This window comes from Gopherus flavomarginatus, chromosome 17 (genome assembly GCF_025201925.1).
Source record: "Gopherus flavomarginatus isolate rGopFla2 chromosome 17, rGopFla2.mat.asm, whole genome shotgun sequence".
NCBI lineage: Eukaryota > Metazoa > Chordata > Testudines > Testudinidae > Gopherus > Gopherus flavomarginatus.
Genome location: NC_066633.1, coordinates 25593946 through 25614535, shown reverse-complemented (window position 1 = coordinate 25614535; position 20590 = coordinate 25593946). Strand labels below are relative to the sequence as shown.

Below are 20590 nucleotides of genomic sequence, written 5' to 3'. Positions count from 1 at the left end.
GGCCTACTAGGAAACATATTTATGTAAATTTCCATTCCCAGTCATAAATCTAGCATTCTGGAGCAAAGTCACTAAAATATAGTTCACCAAACAAATGTTTACTTAACATGCCCCTTATTTAAGCCGTTAGAGGTGCTTTCACGTGAGTACACCTCCCAGGTGGGGGGCAAGAAGGCACCTTACTCGTTCCTCCAGCTGCTCACTGTTCGCTCTGGCCACTGTTGTTCATTGTGCCACTGTTCACTCCATCGCTCTGTTGCCAATGGCCCTGCGCTGTCACCTTCTGCTGCTACCTGCCACTGTGACCTCTGCGAGTTGGTCTCTTGAGGTTCCACCAGCTCTCAGTGATTTCAGCTGAGCTCTCAGTGGGGGAACCTCGCTGCTAGTGCAGACTGGGACGTCTCTTCCACAGAAACACTGTCCCACAGCAAGTCTAAGCACTTGGACCTGATTATCAGTGATTTCAGCTGCAGTGGTCACTTAACAAAACAAAAGATTATCTAGGGAGCCTAATCCGCTCTGTCTTTAAACAGTGGAGAGGGACAGGTCCCCACTCTCTCTCTTGATGCCTTCAAATCAGCACAGACTAAGTACAGTTCAACTGCCTTTTACTCATACAATAAGAACAACAACATTTCATTCCCAACCCCACCTCCACCCCCCACATTCAAGTGATTTGTAACCCAGCCCCAGCCAAAATCTATCACTTGGGCAGCACAGCTCTGTTCGCTGGATACCTAGGTAGATTAGGTGTGACTGTAAATACAGTCTGGTCCTGAAGCCTTTCCCTCACCTCATCATTAGCGGTCAGGGAGAGCTCATTTAGACTTTGCTTACAAATCATCACTTGAAATTATTAGGTTGCCAACATCATTGAAATGAATGCACTGACATTGTCATAAAACACAACAGCTGTATAAGGAAGCTAGTCTATGTTCATACTTTTCAAACCTATTATACTTTCAGATACACGTATTTTATCATACACTGTATATGCTTTTCAGGTGTGTATTAATGTTTCAATTTCAATTCAAATTTCCAAACAGTCACTAAATTGGCATGTTTCAGAGTAGCAGCCGTGTTAGTCTGCATCTGCAAAAAGAACAGGAGTACTTGTGGCACCTTAGAGACTAACAAATGTATTTGAGCATAAGCTCTTGTGGGCCCACTTCATCTGATGCATAGAATGGAACTTGTAGTGAGGAGATATATATACATACAGAGAACAGGAAAAGGTGGGAGTTGCCCAACCAACTCTAAAAGGCTAATTAATTAAGATGTGCTATTGTCAGCAGGAGAAAAAAAACTTTTGTAGTGATAATCAAGATAGCCCATTTAAGACAGTTTGACGAGAAGGTGTGAGGATACTTAACATGGGGAAATAGATTCAATGTGTGTAATGGCTCAGCCATTCCCAGTCTCTATTTAAGCCTAAATTGATTGTATCTAGTTTGCATATTAATTCAAGTTCAGCAGTTTCTAGTTGGAGTCTGTTTTTGAAGCTTTTCTGTTGCAAAATTGCCACCTTTAAATCTGTTACTGAATGGCCAGAGAGGCTGAAGTGTTCTCCTACTGGTTTTTGAATGTTATGATTCCTGATGTCAGATTTGTTCTTTTGCGTAGAGACTGTACGGTTTGGCCAATGTACATGGCAGAGGGGCATTGCTGGCACATGATGGCATATATCATGTTGGTAGATGTGCAGGTGAATGAGCCCCTGATGGCGTGGCTGATTTGAATAGGTCCTATTATGGTGTCACTTGAATAGATATGTGGACAGAGTTGGCATTGGGCTTTGTTGCAAGGATAGGTTCCTGGGTTACTGTTTTTGTTTTGTGGTGTGTGGTTGCTGGTGAGTATTTGCTTCAGGTTGGGGGGCTGTCTGTAAGCAAGGACAGGCCTGTCTCCCAAGATCTGGGAGAGTGAGGGATCATCTTTCAGGATAGGTTGTAGATCTTTGAGGATGCGCTGGAGAGGTTTTAGTTGGGGGCTGAAGGTAACGGCTAGTGGCATTCTGTTATTTTCTATGTTGGGCCTGTCTTGTAGTAGGTGATTTCTGGGTACTCTTCTGACTCTGTCAATCTGTTTTTTCACTTCAGCAAGTGGGTATTGTAGTTTTAAGAATGTTTGATAGAGATCTTGTAGGTGTTTGTCTCTGTCTGAGGAATTGGAGCAAATGTGGTTGTATCTTAGAGCTTGGCCGTAGACAATGGATCGTGTGGTGTGTCCTGGATGGAAGCTGGAGGCATGTAGGTAAGTACAGAGGTCAGTGGGTTTCTGGAATAGGGTGGTGTTAACGTGACCATCGCTTATTAGCACAGTAGCATCAAGGAACTGGATCTCTTGTGTGGATTGGTCTAGGCTGAGGTTGATGGTGGAATGGAAATTGTTGAAATCATGGTGGAATTCCTCAAGGGCTTCTTTTCCATGGGTCCAGATGATAAAAATGTCATCAATGTAGCACAAGTAGAGTAGGGGTGTTAGGGAATGAGAGCTAAGGAAGCTTTGTTCAAAATCAGCCATAAAAATGTTGGCATACTGTGGGGCCATGCGGGTACCCATAGCAGTGCCACTGACTTGAAGGTATATATTGTCCACAAATGTGAAATAGTTGTGGGTGAGGACAAAGTCGCAAAGTTCAGCCACCAGGTTTGGCATGTAACTAGTTCACAAAACTGGGGGGAGGGGGTGTTAGGGAAATTCGGGGGGGTGTAGGGAAATCACTGTACGAACCAGACACAAACTGAGGCAGCTCTCTTCTCCTGACTCTACAGAAGCCTGAATCAAGCACTCAGAGAGGTGTGAACAGTTCCTCCCTGGGAAGTGAGAGCTCTGATACCTAATAATGGCTATTTAAATGTCAATAACCACTTTGCTGCTGATCATTTTGGCAGAAACCTGCAGAGCTGTGCCTAGCCATCTTTAGTGGATGCAGGGGTGTAGTAGGGAGGCAGGAAGCTGTCACAGGCTGGTAGGGCAGGGAGAAGGACACAAGGTCTCGATCTGTTCGTCCTCCATCCCCAAATGTCAATGATTGCTGCCATGCTCACCTAGGGAAAGGAGGAGGGGAAGCTTACAAGAAGTGGAAATTTGGACAGATAACTAGGGAGGAGTATAAAAATATTGCTCGAGCATGCAGGGGTGTAATCAGGAAGGCCAAGGCACAATTGGAGTTGCAACTAGCAAGGGATGTGAAGGATAACAAGAAAGGTTTTCTCCAGGTATGTTAGCAACAAAAAGGTGGTTTAGGAAAGTGTGGAACCCTTACTGAATGGAGGGGGCAACATAGTGACAGATGATGTGCAAAAAGCTGAAGTACTCAACCCTTTTTTTGCCTTGGTCTTCACAGACAAGGTCAGCTCCCACACTGCTGCACTGAGCAACACAGTATGGGGAGGAGGTGAGCAGCCCTCAGTGGTGAAAGAACTGGTTAAGGACTATTTAGAAAAGCTGGATGTACACAAGTCCATGGGTCCAGATCTAATGCATCCAAGGGTGCTGAGGAAGTTGGCTGATGTGATGGCAGAGCCACTCGCCATTATCTCGGAAAATTCATGGCGATCAGGGGAGGTCTCAGACATTTGGAAAAAGGCTAATATAGTGCCCGTATTTAAAAAAGGAAAGAAAGAGAACTTGGGGAACTACAGACTCACTTCAGTCCCCGGCAAAATCATGGAGCAGGTCCTCAAGGAATCCATTCTGAAACAGATGGAGGAGAGGAAGATGATCAGGAAGACTCAACATGTATTCACCGAGGGCAAGTTATGCCTGACCAACCGGATTGCCTTCTATGATCAGATAATTGGCTCTGTGAATTTGGGGAAAGTGGTGGATGTGATATATCTTGACTTTAGCAAAGCATTTGATACAGTCTGATGAGAGTATTCTTGCCAGCAAGTTTAAACGTATGGATTGGATGAATGTACTATAAGGTGGATAGAAAGCTGGCCACAATGTCGGGCTCAACAGGTAGTGATCAACGGTTTGATGTCTAGTTGGCAGCTGGTATCAAGTGGAGTGCCCCAGGTCCTGTGACTGGTTTTGTTCAACATCTTTATTAATGATCTGGATGATGGGATTAATTGCACCCTCAGCAAATGTGCAGATGAATCTAAGATGGGAGGAGAGATAGATATGCTGGAGGGTAGGGATAGGGTCCAGAGTGACCTAGACAAATTGGAGGATTGGGCCAAAAGAAATCTGATGAGATTCAACAAGGACAAATGCAGAGTACTGCACTTAGGAAGGCAGAATCCCATGCATCACTATAGGTTGGGGACCGACTGGCTAAGCAGCAGTTCTGCAGAAAAGGACCTGGGGATTATAGGGGACAAGAAGCTGGATACGAGTCAGCACTGTGTCCTTTTTGCCAAGAATGCCAACGGCCTATTGGGCTGTATTAGTAGAAGCGTTGCCAGAAGATAGAGGGATGTGATTATTCCCTTCTGTTTGGCACTGGTGAGGCCACACTTGGAGTACTGCGTCCAGTTTTGGTCCTTGTAGTACAGAAGGAATGTGGACAAATTGGAGAGAGTCCAGTGGAGGGCAAGAAAAATGATTAGGGGGCTGGGGCACATGACTTACAAGGAGAGGCTGAGAGAACTGGTCTTATTTAGTCTGCAGAAGAGAAGAGTAAGAGGGGATTTGATAGCAGCCTTCAGCTACCTGAAAGGGGGTTCCAGAGGGGAATGAGCTAGGCTGTTCTCAGTGGTGGCAGATGACAGAACAAGGAGTAATGGTCTCAAGTTGCAGTGGGGGAGGTTTAGGTTGGATATTAGGAAACACTATTTCACTAGGAGGGAGGGTGGTGAAGCACTGGAATGGGTTCCCTAGGGAGGTTGTGAAATCTCCATTCTTAAGAGTTTTTTAAGACCAGGCTTGACAAAGCCTTGTCTGGGATGATTTAGTTGGTCTTGGTCCTGCTCTGAGCAGGGGGTTGGACTAGATAACCTTCTGAGGTCTCTTCCAACCCTAATATTTTATGATTCTAGGCAGTCCCTCCCCAGTGCAAAAGCCTCTACTGAACTCGGGTGGCAAATGCCCAAACTGCCTCCCACCCTAACAGTCGCCATCTCCGCTGCACGGGTGAGGGGTATACACACCACGAGCGGGAGCCACACACACTCCTCTTCCTCTGCAACCACTTCAGTCCTCAGGCAGCGCAAGTACAGCATGCCACAGCACACAAGACACTGGCGGGCAAAGTAAATCAAGTCCTCCTGCAATGGAGATTATACCAAACTATCGTCACACAAGGGATATTGCCCTGGCTGGCCTGTTCACCTTACATTCAGCCTACTTGCCTCCTAGGGCACTGTGGGATTCAGCACTGCCATCCCTCAAAGCCTTGTCACAGCAGTTAGGCCCAGCTTGCCACAGAACAGACAGGGCGCAGGCCACATGAAATACCCTACAACCGTGTTTCTCAAACTGGGGTCCGCAAGGGCATAGAGGAGGCACTGGGAGGGAGGGGGAGTACGAAGACAGGGCATGCTTCAGGGAGGGGGTGGAAGGACGTGTGGAAGAGGGGCACTGTTGGAGAGAGGGTGAGGCCCAAGGCTGAGTGGGGAATTTGGGAATCTCTGAAAATTTTTAAATCAAAACGGGGGTCCTCGGGTTGCTAAAATTTGAGAACCATTGCTCTACAGAAATGCCAGTGGGTTAGGAAGGAGCTACAGTTTGCAAAACAGCATGTCTTTGGTTTAGTTCCTTACACACTGAGGGGACTGTCCAGAGTACTCTGTATTTCGGTAGGGCCTCTCATCTGAGGCCAGCCCTTTTCTAAGCAGAAAGCACATTATTAATCCCCATTTGCAGAGGGGGATGTTGAAGCACATGGAGGGGAAACGACTGACCCAAGCAGGTTACCGGCAGAGCCAGGAATAGAACTTGAGTCTCCTGAGTGCCAGCCTCCTCTCCCAGTCACTAGTTCCCACTGACAGTCAACAGGGGCTCTTTAAAATAAGAGATTACTAGTAGAGGCTAGAGCCAGGCATGACCTAACACAGTTGCACAGTTTAGCTATGTACCTGCAACACCCCATCTATTCCAGCCCTCCATGTCTGGTGAGCTGTGCAAAGTGCACAGTGGCTTTGTGATGTACACAACTGGGGACCAAGCAGGGCCATCTCTAGCTATTTTGGAGCCCTGGGGGGGGGGGGGGCGGTATGGGGCCACGGGTCTCTGTGGAGGGGGGGGGGGGTGCTGGCACCAGGCCTCTGTGGGGGGAAGGAGTGAGGGGGACCTGGCCACTTCCTGCAGGAAGTGGAGTGACCCAGGCCCAGCCTGCTCCACTCCCCTGACTCCCAGGCTCGGGGGGCAGGGGGGAACTGACCTCCAGCACTCACCAGCAGCACAGCTGGAAGCAGGGGAGTGGAGCAAACTGGGGCCGGGTCACTCTACTTACCAGTGAGGGTAGCCCAACCGCTTCTGGAGTCCTCAGGGGAGTGGAGGTGGGAACAGGCAGGGCTGGGGCAGAGCAGGGGCTTTGGGGAAAGGGTGGAGTGGGGGGCAGAGCAAGGGCAGGAAGAGGTGGGGGCTTTGGGGAAGAGGCAGAATAGGGGCTGGAGCAGTATGCAGCTGCGCAGGGCACCAGGAAATGTGGTGCCCCAAATTTCCTGGTGCCCTACACAGCTGCATACTTTGTGTATGGGTAAGGACGGTCCTGGGACCAGGAGGAGGCCAAACACCTGCACTAGCACTTAAACTTTAGTTTATGGAGGTGGCAGGGGGTGGGTAGGCAAGCAGAATTAACCTGCTTTCCTAAAATTGAGTGCGCAGATGAACTGAGCGATCCAGATCCAGATCCAGTAACGGGATTGTGTAAGCCAGGGGGCCAGTTTAGTCTCCATGGAGTAAACTGCTGCCACGATACCCCTGCAGCAATCACTTCAATTTAATGTTTTCTATATCTGCTGTTACTCCCTGTGACCACAGCGGTTAGTTACTATTCAGGCTCCTAAAGGTTGTTTCTGCTAGGGGGAGAAACAGATCATTGAATCAGGCATTTCTTGATGCAATCATATTTATTTACAAAGAATGTACAAAGGTTGTTTCTCTGAACACAGTAGGAATCATACAGCAGGAGACAGTTTCTTTGTCCACAGCTCCAAGCCTCCTTCCAGCCAGCACTGTACCTGAAAGCTCTCTCCCCTAGCTCAGGGTCCTGCTACAAGTGTTTCTATGGCTGTCTCTGGGGCTTGCTTGCTGCTTCTGTGGTGTTTCTGCTGCTTTTCTCCACATGCACATAGCTTCCCCAAACAGTATCCAGCCACTCATGACTGCATCCAGCCCCGAGTCCATACGTCACCCACACATACCTCAGATTCCTGAACAGCCTTGCAGATGGCCTGCGTTTTGGGCAGCAGCTCCTATTGTTTCAACCATCTATTCTGTAAAGGTGTTTAAATGGTTTGTACATTTATCCTGAGTGAAGGGCCATCTTCAAAAAGGTTTCATGCAGCGTAACAATATATCTCACACAAATCTACACTAAACGAACATATTCAGGTTGTAAGCTAAGCACTCAAAAGTTAGCAAATGCCACAATTAAGGTTGCTGGTGCAACCTTAATTCAGCTCCATTGTGTGTATCCATTATGATCATCTTTAATTACATGAGCTCACATACTGGTTTTTGCCTCACTCAGAGCCTGGTGCTCACTGAATGAACAGCTAGTCAAGGTTTTGTTTTCTCCTTCTTGTTCAATGAGTGGCCACATCCTGAATTGACAACAGAAATATTATTTTCTCAAGGGCTTTTCGATGGGGCTCATCACTATAATATATGAGTGTTTCACTAACATTAATCTTCACAACACCCCCATAAGAAGGGAGGATGGGATTATCCTCATTTGACAGATGGGCCGCTGAGGCAGAGAAAGATTAAGGACAAAACTTCCCACTGATTTGAGAAGCCGAATTTGAGACACTTAGGACCTGATTTGCAGAGTCCTTAGCGTTCTATAGCACTTTTTATATTTATACCACAGCTGCCAGTGACTTCAGTCCCAGCTGAGAGTGCTCCGCACTTCTGCACAGATCCCAGGGAGACCAGAGAATAAGGAAGCCCCACAGCATCCCAGTTCCAATCTCTGTGTCCAGCCAATCCCAGTTCCCCGTTTCCCCTAGCTCCTTGTCTAACCTCCCGCACCAACCAGCTCCCAGTCCCCCCTCCCGCACCTGTTCACCGCCCCAGCTCCCAGTCTCCTCCCCTCCAGCTTCCTTGTTTCACTCTACTTCATTCCCTCTCCCCCACCAGACTGGCTCTTCTCCCTCTGCATCTGAGGCAAGTGGCTTCCTCCCCCACGCTGCCTGGATACTGGCAAGGGGGTCCTGAGAGCACAGGAGAGACTGGCTCCCTGCTCTCAGTTCCAGTGCCAAGGCCTTGGCCTAGCCAGGAGGTCCAATTACAGGGAAAGTCCAGCTTTGCCCCCCTAGCCCTGGGTTAAGGCTGCTCAGTCACTCCGCGGGGATGGTGCGTGTGCAGCCCAATTGCACAGAGGAGCTGGAATATCCTCAAGGAGGATGAAATGTTTGGAGATTTTAGCTGCTAAACTCTAGGGAACTTTGCACATGAGCAAACAGATTTTTTTCCAATGGCTTATTACTAGGCCAGATGAGGGCAGATTTTCACAGGAACACCAAACAAACACTCATCCCTGACACAAAGGCCATTTTCTGCCAAAGTTTATGTTCCTGCTCCAATGCATAGATGCGCTAGAGCCTCTCGATGAAATAGTCACCAGCATTTCAACATTTTGCAAAACAATGCATTTGCCCCAGCCTCGCTCACAGAAACAGCTGACCCATTTTGGCTGAAACTTTGCAAACAAGTTAGCCTGGGGCCAACATGGAAAATTTCAACCAAAATGGTTAAAGTCTGGCAAAATTGTAAGCAACAAAAAAATTATCTTATGAAGGGAAGTTTTAGGCAACCTTAATAATAGATTGTACTACCAGTCCTGCCTTGCTATAAATGAGGGGGAGGGTGCGTGCACATTCACACGCTATTTGCTACAAAGAAAGCCTAACTGGCTTCACAAACAAGATACCAGGTCTCAGATCAAAGTCCTCTGGGGCCTGTGAGTAGCTATTAGTCTGTACCCATAATCTAGTAGCATAAGACTTGAAGCCAAACTGATATCATACCTGAAATAAAAACCTGACCCAGCAATTCATCCTGCTGTCATGGTATCTTGATATGAAGGAATGAACACATATTAAAGCTGCACAGAGCCAGTGCTGTTTGGATGTTGTCACCGCACATTCATCTCTAGGGAGCAGAAACTCACTCTTCCTAGTTGTGAAAAATCAACTCATAGTATGCAGCAAGAGGATCTATCCAGGGCACCTGAGGCAGCTTACCTGGCATGTTTCACCCCTTCCTTGCTGACCAAGCAAAGTCACATCAGTTCTGGATGAGGACTAATCACGGTCCCTTGTTACATCTGTCTTTGACGGAAGTCAGTGATCCACATAAGACTCACCCTGCACTTTTGACATTTACCTTAGTCACTTCGTGTTGATGTCCCACGAACCTCCTCAGCACAGCTCCTGATCTCCAGTTATACACAACTACAGTCTGGAGAGAGAAATGTCTATGTGAATTCAGTCAGTCCATTCGTGCATGCAGACTGACGTTACTTCCTACCCGTCAGAACAGTAAGACAATGGCACAGATTGCCTAGGGAGGTTGTGGAAGCTCCTTCACTGGAGGTTTTCAAAAGGAGGCTGGAGAGCCACCTGTCTTGGATGGTTTAGATACAACAAATCCTGTGTTTTAACAGGGGCTTACACTAGATGACCATTGCAGCCCCTTCTAACCCTGTGGTTCTATGATGCCCTTTGAATTGGAAGATTGCACAGCTGTGTTGTGTGGCATGCCAGGTACCCTGGTAAGGGGTCAGTGATTTAAAAATAAACATTTGAAACGCTATTGCCACATCTTAACATCCTCCCGACTTCACAGCCTAACTCAGTCTCTGCTCTGGTAGTGATCCCCCTGTGCCAGCAAGGCCTGAGTGCTCCGTGCCATCAGCTCAGCCTTCTCTAACTATGTTAGCATCACAAGAGACTTAATGCTTATGGCAGGGAAGGTATATTTATTCTGGAACCCCTCTTCGGAGGTGGGCTGGGTAATTTGTTGCCCACCAAGGGGAATTTCATGGAGCCATGATAGTTGGTTTTGAGTTCCTCACTCTGAAATAAACGGATGTTTCATGGTTTGAAATGCTTCAGAGCAAACAAATTGCCTCACAAGAGCTGTTTGTCTAGCACAGGTGCCAACAATGGCTCATGGCCAGTGTTCCTCCCCATCACAAGTACCTGGAAATGGGAGGGGCACTTCTTCCCCACCCCAGCTGGTGGACAGTCAGTGGCCTGGAGTACTGACAGCTTTGCATTTTTATTTTAACCAACTGTTGGTCTGATGCCTGTGAACACATAAACCCTGTTGTTTGAATCTCGCCAAGTCATTTGCCCTTATCTGTATGGCAGGGAGTTCCAGACACACTTGATTTCCTTGCATCCATTTTCATTTTGTTCCTGTGAATTTTGACCCACCCTACCTTGTCCTTTCCTCCTGACACACAGAGATCTGATGTTAGAGCAGCCACAGAAGTGACAGCGCCAGTGTGAGCAGGGGTGTATTGCTGAACAGCCTGCGCGGGCCTGTCCTCTTCCACATGATCATCAGGCCTGTCAAAGAGGGAAAGACACACAGCAGCGGGAACTTCAGTATGTGTCACAGAGAAGTCATTGTATGCCGTAGATCACTCATCCCACCTCTCAAACCACATGGCATTGGCTCCAATTAGACTGAATGTAAGGATAGCAGCACCTTGTTTTAGGAAAAAACGCTGCATGTTCAGATGCTGGAGAAAGGCAAGCCAACACACGAGCTCTGGACAATGCAGAGATCAGCTCTCCTGGGACACAAATGTGTTTCCTAGATGTGACATAATAGGTCTCTTCCACCTCTAATTCCTAAACCTGCAGAACGATTACTCACCTCCACTATGGCGCATGGGATCGACTTTAACCAAACGTCACCAGTCTCCCTGCTACAGCTGGCAGATGATGATCTGACTCCGTCACTGTTCCAATAGTTCAGACATTTTTTGCTCTCTCAAATATCCCTCACAATAACAATCCTGTTCTCCTTCCTGCTGCTCTGTGCCCTTGGCTTATCTCCAGTACTTATGGGCCAGTTCTCCCACCTCCCTACTCATGGAGAAAGGGAGAATTTAACCCTTTCTTTGCAGGGGGAGCCATGCATCTCACTTGCTCAGGCTAGTGAGGGTCTCTCTCTCACTCTCAGAGACTAGACTGCTCACCATTTCTCCCATGCAAAGTTAAATCCCCTCCTGTAGTAGCATATCCCCACCCCTCCAGCAGGAGTTCCCCTCTCCCTCCCACAAAAATAGCTTGCATCATTCCGGCTCAGGAATACAGGAACTGCTCCCAACACAGGCTGTCAGCACCACCACTTGGTTCATTATGAGAGCAAGACAAAGCTAAATGGGTTGCTGTTAGGATACTCTCAAACCAGAGATCCCCTTTTTCCTGCCAGATACTTTAATATCGCTCCCAGACTATTCAGTTTGAGGGAAGCTCTCCATTTCCAGTGTGGTTGGGAGAGGGAGAGAAGGCGGGAAACTATATCTGAAACTCTATCTGATCTCTTCCATGGTGGCACCAGCACCTCCCTTGGTTTAAGGTATCATTGCTTGCCAGTACCCACCAGAATTCCCCCTTTGCCCTGGCTAATAGCTATGAAAAGAATGTGTGTGAGACAGTGCAGCTATTCACATCCCAGCTGTACTGGTAGACACTATACTGCAGGGCTAAGGACAACTGTTTGCTAGATGGCCCAGGGTGCAGGACTAGCAGAGCAGTATCTCCTTTGTCAAGAGGAACCATATTCCACCCAAGATAGTACACCCAGGTCCTTTGCACCCTTGCCTAGGAACTGCCCAGGTGGCTGTCAGTGACACTCTCTAGAGAGAGGATGGGTTAGTTTGAGTAAGCTGCCAACACACTCCATCCACTAAAGCAACTTTTAATGTTCAGGGCTACAAACAAATACAGAGCAGGGGTGGAGTTGCCATTTTAGCCACACAGTCATTGCAGTGCTGGGATCTAGGCCACTGCTTTCGAATGTGTGTGGAGGCAGAGACAGGTATTTTAGACCATTGAGAAATTAAGCAACCTTTAGATTCAAAAGGATAAGTTACAGTTCATAAAACCCAGATGATTGCATATGATCACTAACCTCCCTGCCGTAATCGGTGGGGTTTAGTAATTTAACACAGAACTAGCATTCCCAGGAGATTGTTTACCTGTATTTGGAGGTGCTGCAGTTGATTTTACTCTGCAGTTTCCCCATGAGCCAAGGTGAGCAGCTCCGTAATACAGCATGTAGTGCTCAGCATTGAAACCTCAGCATCTCAGGCAGTCTCTGGGAACTGGGGGATTAGGAGAGGGCACATTATGGGGAATTTATAAATCAATTCTGATCTTTACATGCATTGGCTCCAATGCTAATAATGCATCATTTTCACTATAGACTCAGTCATTAGCTTCCTTGCATTTCCCTTACTCCTCTTCCCATCCCCACACCCATCACTTCTGACAACATATGCTTGCTGCTTCTCTCTGCACAGTGCCAGGTGGGAGGTGTGGTCAGCAGATGCTGCTTTATCAGCAGCTCAATCAGCATCTTATTAGCAAACACTCCAGATGAGAATAGGAGAGTATGTTTCCTGGGAGCGTGCTGTCAGGGTTTTACTGTTGTTTTGTTGGTCTTTGTGACTGTTTGTTGTAATTAACTGAATTCTGTGCTGGTGCCAGGCTGGCAGATTGTTCCCCTGTGGCCGCAGAACAGGCGTGGCACAGGAAGTGTCCTCGTTATGTACCTCAGTCCCTACGTGAACTACCTCAGCCTTACCCAGTCAATATGGGCATTCAGTCCTTGACCTTCACGGTGCCAGTTTCTGGCAGGTTTTATGATGTGGACAACTACCAACTCACTTGTCTGTCTGAGGCTCCTAAGCTGCCTACATTAAGGATCCTGTTGGTCACAACAAGACTAGAGATGAGCCAGAGACCTAGAACTGTAAGTCTCTGTGTCCCATCACCAGGCCTCTGATCCACCCAAGCTCCCAGAGAGCATCACACGAATCTTCGGGGAAGCCCAAATAATGCTAACCAGAGGGAAAAAATAGGCTGTTCAAGAGGTCTAAGGAATGCTGAACCAACCTAGCCCTGTGTCACCCAGAACCCAGTAAAGGTGCCATTCCCAGCAGCAGGGAACAAGCATCAAATGGGTCCTGGGGCCAGTCACCTTGGGGTGATCTCTCCAGTTGATACACGCTGGCAAGGTAGCAAAGGGGAAGCCTACACTGTTGTGCCCATGTTCTAACTGTTCTGGGATAAAGGCTTCAGTCACCCCACTGCCTTTTACTAGCACTAAACTCACTAAAAGCATTAAGTCAACACAGGAGAGGTGCAGCTGTCCAGGGGCGGCAGGTTATATGGGCTCGAGGTGCTCAAGCACCAGGAATATTCACAGCTGGGGCTGTGCTCCACCAGTATTTGGAGCTGGGTTTCCTGCCTGGAGCGGACCCTGGCCCCAGAGTGTCTTCCCCTACTCCAGCCACAGAGCTTCCCTGCCTGAAAAAAAAAAAAAAAAACAGCCAGTGCCTCTCTCCCTGGCCACTGCTTCTGCCTAAGGCTATAGAGAGCAGAGAACGGCAGACTGTGGGAGCACCTCAGGAGGGGGAGGAGACACGCACGTGCTTGGGAGCCCTCTCTCCTGCCCCCTGGCACCCACCTGGAGGAGACGCCAAGGGGACTTCCGGCCAGGAAATGGACATCTGGAGTGGACCTCACTCACCTGAGCAGCTGCTGAGGCTTCGGTGAGGTTTGACCCTGTGATCCACCTCCACCCCCGCAGCCCCCACTCCTGCCCAGTGCTGGGCAAGGGGCAGCCCCATCCCCAGTGAGACAAGGGTGAGGGGCAGCAGGCTGCAGCAGGGGAGGAAGGAAGCCACATGTGCTGGCAGTCCCCCCGCCCCGCAGCATCTACCACAGGGGAGATGGGGGAGGCGGGCTTCCTAGACCTGAGCAGCTGGGGCTTGGGTGAATTTTGTGACACCCTACCACCCCCCCCAACCACCACCCTGCAGTCCCCACTCCTGCCCCACACTGGGCAAGGGGCAGCCCCATCCCCCATCCCCAGTGAGGCTATGGTGAGGGGCAGCAGCAGGGGAGGCCACACATGATGGCAACCCCCGCCCCTGGTACCCACCATAGGGAGGTGAGTGGGCTTTCTGGACCTGAGAGAGGCCCTAGGAGCATATGCAGTGACCGTGGTGCAGAGTGAGTGTGTTGCCGGGGGGAGGGGTTCCTCCCCTGGAGCTTGCTGCTGCACTAAGGTGGGGGAGTCCTCTCTGGCCCTAGCCCTGGGGCAGCCTGTCTGCACCCCAAGTTCCTTATCCCCAGCCCTGCCCCACCCCAGAGCGTGTGCCCCCAGCATCCCAACCCCGAGCACCCTCCTGCAGTGTGAACTCCTCATCCCCAGCCCCACCCCAGAGCCCTCACCTGAAGGGAAAAACATGCAACTTAAATTTGGTGGTCAATTTGGAGTATCATTGTTTTTAGCACAATACTTGATTATTTTACACCCATTAAAGTATATAACTAGTTGTATACAGGTGTTACGAAGTGGGAATGTTCTTAATGTTTTCTCTGAATCCTGTGTGGGTACCTCAGTTTCCCCTATGCATTTCTCAAGGATCTAGATGGTGGGATAAGGGGGTGTGATTGTTGTAGAGCCCTAGAGGGCCAGTGTGATGCCACCTGCACAAAGAATGGCCGATACCCTGTCTCCGGGCAACTGACGGCCTGGGCCGCTCTCCTGCAAGGTGCCAACCGAAGATGTTGGAGAACAAAGAGGTCAGGTGGCCTCCTAATGCCTGGAAAAGAGACAAAGGCCAGAGGAGGGAGTGTCAGTGCCTGTGCAGACTTCCAGGAAGTGCATGGTGTGGAAGGGGATGCTGGGATGCTTTGGATCTACTCCATACAAAGCCAGTCAGGACTCTGGGGGAGCCTCCTCTCTCTGAGCATACTGTCTCCAGAGCAAGAAGCTAGCACCTTCCTGGGTCTGACCTCAGAGCATTCAGCATGCCCTTTCACACTGTGCGCTTTCCGCAGCGAGTCTGCCCAGGCAGGTCCTGGGGCAACCAGAGGTCCCTGCACCCCAACTCTGCAGTCAGACGTGACTCTCAGCCAGCTGGTAAAACAGAAGGTTTATTAGACGACAGGATCACAGTCTAAAACAGAGCTTGTAGGTACAGAAAACAGGACCCCTCAGTCAGGTCCATCTTGCGGGGGTGGGGAGCCCAGACTCAAGTTCTGGGCCTCCCCCCATTTCTCCAGCCAGCTCCAAACTGACACTCCCTCCTCTGGCCTTTGTGTCTCTTCTGGACAAGGAGGCCACCTGATCTCTTTGTCCCCAACACCTTCAGTTGGCACCTTGCAGGGGAAACTGAGGCACACACACAGTGTTCAGAGAAAACATTAAGAACATTCCCACTTTGTCACAACAGGTGCAACAAAATATAATACCATATATTGAAGCAGGCAAATGCTGCTTCTGACTTTCCACTTTTAATTGACCCTTCTAATCTTGTGGTGCCAACGCGTTGTAGCTTCATTTTATATTGGCTTACAGGGTGGGAGCGTGGTGGGGGGGCACCACCATTTTGGGCACCACCAAAAATTATACAAACCTGCCACCTATGCAGCTGTCCATAGGCTGGTTTCAATGGTCGTGAATTACCAGGTACAGTAATCGGATTCTTTTCAGCTGATTGATTTCAGTCTGACCTAGCTGGATGCTAAACTCCTGTCTCCCGGGTCAGTAGGAGTCTGCTGACAATTCACTGACTGCATTTACCTTTCTGTCAGAGCAAACAAATCAAAACAACCTTCATGTCACTGATCACAGAAGCCTGAAGCACAGATGCTGGAATTGCTAGGTCAGTAAGAGGACTGGTTTCCTGGCAGACATTCCCTTACTAATTTTACCCTGCTGTCCTTTGCAATTAGCAATGAGTAAAACCTAGTTAAACTCTGCTTGTTCAATCCAGATGTTTATACAGCCAAAAGGTTTAAAGTGTTTAAACCAATCTCATAGGCCAGGGAGTGTATTAATTGGTTAACTAACTTTTGTTCAGTCAGAACAAGACTATTTCAGTGTCCCAGGAATAGAAGTGATTGATTTTTTTTTGGGGGGGGGGCAATAGGAAGAAGCTGGAAACTCAGTCTGTATTTTATTTAATAGAATTTAACTTTGATTATTTCCTTGACTTTTAATTAAATGGATATTGCAAATATTAAAATTAACTGCATGAAACAGTGAACTAGCAGAAAGAAAGCAAAACGACAACAGTGCCTTTTCCTGGGGGTTTGCTTACACCTGCAAAATGCTTTGAAGATTTGAAGGGACTGTCATCTACTATATGTCTGTATAGTGCCTATTACAATGTGAGCCCCTGAGCTGGTGTACAGAAAGTAATAATGGTAACAGTGCCAAGTGTTTTATTAATAAAGTGAGTCTGGAAAGTCCAGCATATTTACTTTAACAAACTGTCTAGCAATCTACTAGTAACAGACATTCATAGCCATTTTGCAGTTCAGTTTTCCTTGTGGCTAATTATTCCTCATTACATGCAAGCAACACAAGTTTTCCATTCATAAACATTTTCAGATTTTAATTGCACTATATAATCAAGGCAGATAGCACTGTGCGAAAAGAAAGATTCAAGGAATAAAAATACAAATTGCATTTTGTATCTCGAGAATGCTTCCTTGCAACTAGCTAACTATAGCATACATCTGCAGATCCCTCTGCAACTTTGAATGCTTAATAAGAATGCAAACTTCCAGAGTCTTGTTGCATTTTGGCAAGCCCAACACAGTACATCATTTCTTGGCAGACTTTCCATGTAAATGTACCATTCTCCTGTATGTACCACAGGCACTATTGTAACAGTCTACTAGAATGAAGTTCTACTGTCAGGGCTCCCATGGTAATTGAATGACACCTAGGTATACTTCAGAAAGAGTGCATTTCATCATAGGGATTTATTTTTTTAAATGTACATTGCTCTTTAGCAACCTGTTCCTGGCAGCAGAAAGTATTTGCATTTAAATGAGTTTTAATCTCCTCATTCTATTGTGACACACAGTGAAATCTGCATGCTTGCTTTGGGAAACAACAACAATACCCCTAATAGCAAACAGTCATAGTATAGCACACAGATATGAAACTAAACCACAAGATCAGACCTCAACATTTGATTATCCAGGTTCTTATCCTGCCATCATCATGGCAGTGTCACAGCACCCTCTAGTCATGCACTGGGCAACATGGCTAAATATCTGTCACCTATGGCTTGTTCTCTCTCTCATCCTCTCCCCAAGGAGAGCTGTATACACAGTGGAGTGTTTCCACGGATTTGCTGGGTTGTTGTTTTTTTTTTTTAATATGTACACACTGATTGGACCAGGCCATGAAAGAGAAGGTGCTTGGCCAGCCAGATCTCTTTGAGGTTTATTTCCAAACACCGTTAATGGGACTTACATGTGATTATGAAGGAGAGACTCAACACAAAGTGAGAGCATTCTGTATATGACTGAAAGAAAACTACTCTGTTTAAGCTAATCAGTACTGTTTTTCTTTCCTCCCTCTATGCAGACGCAAAATACCCATTTACAAAGCCGATAACATCATTTGAAGATTTGGAGAAACCTTAAGTAAATTCTTTGGGGTTCTTAAACGGCTCCTTTGACCCATTTTACAACAGTGCTGGTTAGCAGAATCCCAGCAAATGTATTGCAGTATTAAAGCCTCATTAACATATTGCAATATTTTAAGACCATCAACCACACATTTTAAAGATATGATCACCAGTACCATACGTTATTTAGGCATAGAAGGTTCGGGTTTTCAAATCCCACTGAAATCTGGGCACTGAACTTTCTCAAAGTGCTTGGAAAATTCCAGCAAAAATAAAAGCCTCTTTGTTTAAATTAAGTCACACTGGGTTGGCATTTCCTCTTGTGCAGCTAGGGACATATCTCCATTGCAACAAACGAGGCTTTTTTACACCTGTTCACTGTCACACAGTAAGACTTGAAATTAGATGAAGGTTTCTAACCATTAGAGGAGTGAAGTTCTGGAACAGCCTTCCAAGGGGAGCAGTGGGAGCAAAAGACATATCTGGCTTTAAGACTAAGCTTGATAAGTTTATGGAAGGGATGGTATGATGGGATAGCCTAATTTTGGCAATTAATTTTGCAATTGATCTTTGATTACCAGCAGATAAGTATGCCCAGTGGTCGGTGATGTGATGTGATGGGATCTGAGTTACTGCAGAGAATTCTTTCCTGAGTGCTGGCTGGTGAGTCTTGCCACATGCTCAGGGTTTAGCTGATTGCCATATTTGGGGTCAGGAAGGAATTTTCCTCCAGGGCAGATTGGCAGAAGCCCTGGCGGTTTTTCGCCTTCCTCTGCAGCATGGGGCCATGGGTCACTTGCTGGAGGATTCTCTGCAGCTTGAGGTCTTCAAACCACGATTTGAGGACTTCAATAACTCAGACATAGGTCAGCGGTTTGTTACAGGCGTGGGTGGGTGAGATTCTGTGGCCTGCATTGTCCAGGAGGTCAGACTAGATGATTATAATGGTCCCTTCTGACCTTAAAGTCTATGAATCCTAGTTCACTTTTACTGCAAGGTAAATAAGCGAGGTCAACCCCAGAGAGGGCACCGTGTTTATCTCACAATGAACACTACAATGCCATCCCTTCGCTGAGATTTTGCAGTAGGATAGCTAACACGCATTCACTATTCCATGGTAAAAGCACACTGGTTTTGGAGGTGAAGACAAAGCCTAGAAGTTTGATTCCTGCATTTTTTTTTTTAGTGCTTGTCTTATTGTAATGATCTTCCCACTAGACCCTGGGAAAGTATGGAGGGAATTGTGAAGGGTGCTAACTACATATTAGCCATTTGTTATTAGTTAACTGGCCTTATTTTCCTTGAAGGGAATATTACATGCTCTTTCCCTGGGAAAATGGGTCCCTCTAGCCTTCACTCCAAATGCCCCATATTAATAACCTTTATGTTAGCAACTACACCAACAAATACAGAGCCACAAGTCACTGTTTCTATGCGCCTCGTGCGATTGATTCACCAAACCAGAGCCTGGCAGAATGGCACCGTTTGCACCAGTGCCAGTGACTCCACAACACACAAGGCAGCAGTCAGGGCTTGTCCTCGCCTGCGGGGCTCCCATCGCTCCTGGCAGACAGGAGAGCTTCTCCCGGCCGCCCGCGTCGGAACCCCCCGGGCCGGACTGCAGCTGCGTGGAGGGGGACCGCGCTGCCTACAGCAGGAGCTGGCGATTCCCACCCAGCTCCAGCCACCAGTCCGCAGCGCAGCGCAGCTCCGGCCCGACACGCGCGGAGCCGGGCTGCGCCTCCCACTCTCGCTGGCCAATACCTGTCCGGGAGGCGCATCAGGCTACCGTGACCAGTGCCCTGCCCTGAACAGCGGATACCGACCCGGCCGGGGCACCTTCTTCCCACAGCCCGGCCTCGTGGGCCGCCAGGAGCACTGGTGAGCCGGGCTCTGCCCACCATCGCCCCGCAGGGCCAGCCCGGCGTGGGGGGAGCCAGCCTCTAAGCCCATCAGCGGCCCGGGGGGGGGGACAGGACTCCAGACCAATCATCGCCCGCGGAGGAACCGGCTCCTGACCACCACCGCCCCGTGGGGCCGCCCTGGTCTCTCCGCCGGGGCAACAAGCGGGACCCCGCCCGGCACTCACCTGCCCGGCCAGCTCCGCTCCTTAGCGACCAACGCCGGAGTCGGGGGTGGGGCCGCGCCGGGAGCCAGCTCCGCCCCCGGCCCCATAGGACAGCACCGCCCCCATCCCTCGAGACCCGGCCTCCAATGCTGCTCCCCGGTACCGCCCCCCGCACTCCTCCCGCTGAACCCCGCGGTTCCGGCTCCCGGTACTGCTCCTACCCCCGGTACCGCCCCCCGCACGCCTCCCGCTGAACCCCCGCCGTTCCGGCTCCCGGTGCTGCTCCTACCCCCGGTACCGCCCCCCGCACTCCTCCCGCTGAACCCCCGCCGTTCCGGCTCCCGGTGCTGCTCCTACCCCCCGGTACCGCGCCCCGCACGTCTCCCGCTGAACCGGCTCCCGGTACCGCTCCTACCCCCGGTACCGCCCCCCGCACGCCTCCCGCTGAACCCCGCCGTTCCGGCTCCCGGTGCTGCTCCTACCCCCGGTACCGCCCCCCGCACGTCTCCCGCTGAACCGGCTCCCGGTGCTGCTCCTACCCCCGGTACCGCCCCCCGCACGCCTCCCGCTGAACCCCGCCGTTCCGGCTCCCGGTACTGCTCCTACCCCCGGTACCGCCCCCCGCACGCCTCCCGCTGAACCCCGCCGTTCCGGCTCCCGGTGCTGCTCCTACCCCCGGTACCGCCCCCCGCACGTCTCCCGCTGAACCGGCTCCC

The 20590-nt window shown here is 49.1% G+C and overlaps 1 protein-coding gene across 2 annotated transcripts in view; it reads right to left on the bottom strand.

Annotated features, from left to right (window-relative positions):
* The window catches only part of WDR31 (WD repeat domain 31), a 39979-nt gene extending 20024 nt beyond the window's left edge, over positions 1-19955 (bottom strand). For both annotated transcript variants that reach the window (XM_050926555.1, XM_050926556.1), the window contains exons 1-4: positions 19896-19955; positions 12341-12466; positions 10568-10697; positions 9508-9582 (exon numbers count right to left, since the gene is read on the bottom strand). In XM_050926555.1, coding sequence (XP_050782512.1) covers positions 9508-9582; positions 10568-10697; positions 12341-12387 — 252 coding nt within the window. In that variant the 5' untranslated portion in view covers positions 12388-12466; positions 19896-19955. The remainder of the gene's footprint in view (positions 1-9507; positions 9583-10567; positions 10698-12340; positions 12467-19895) is intronic.
* Positions 19956-20590: the final 635 nt, after the last annotated feature.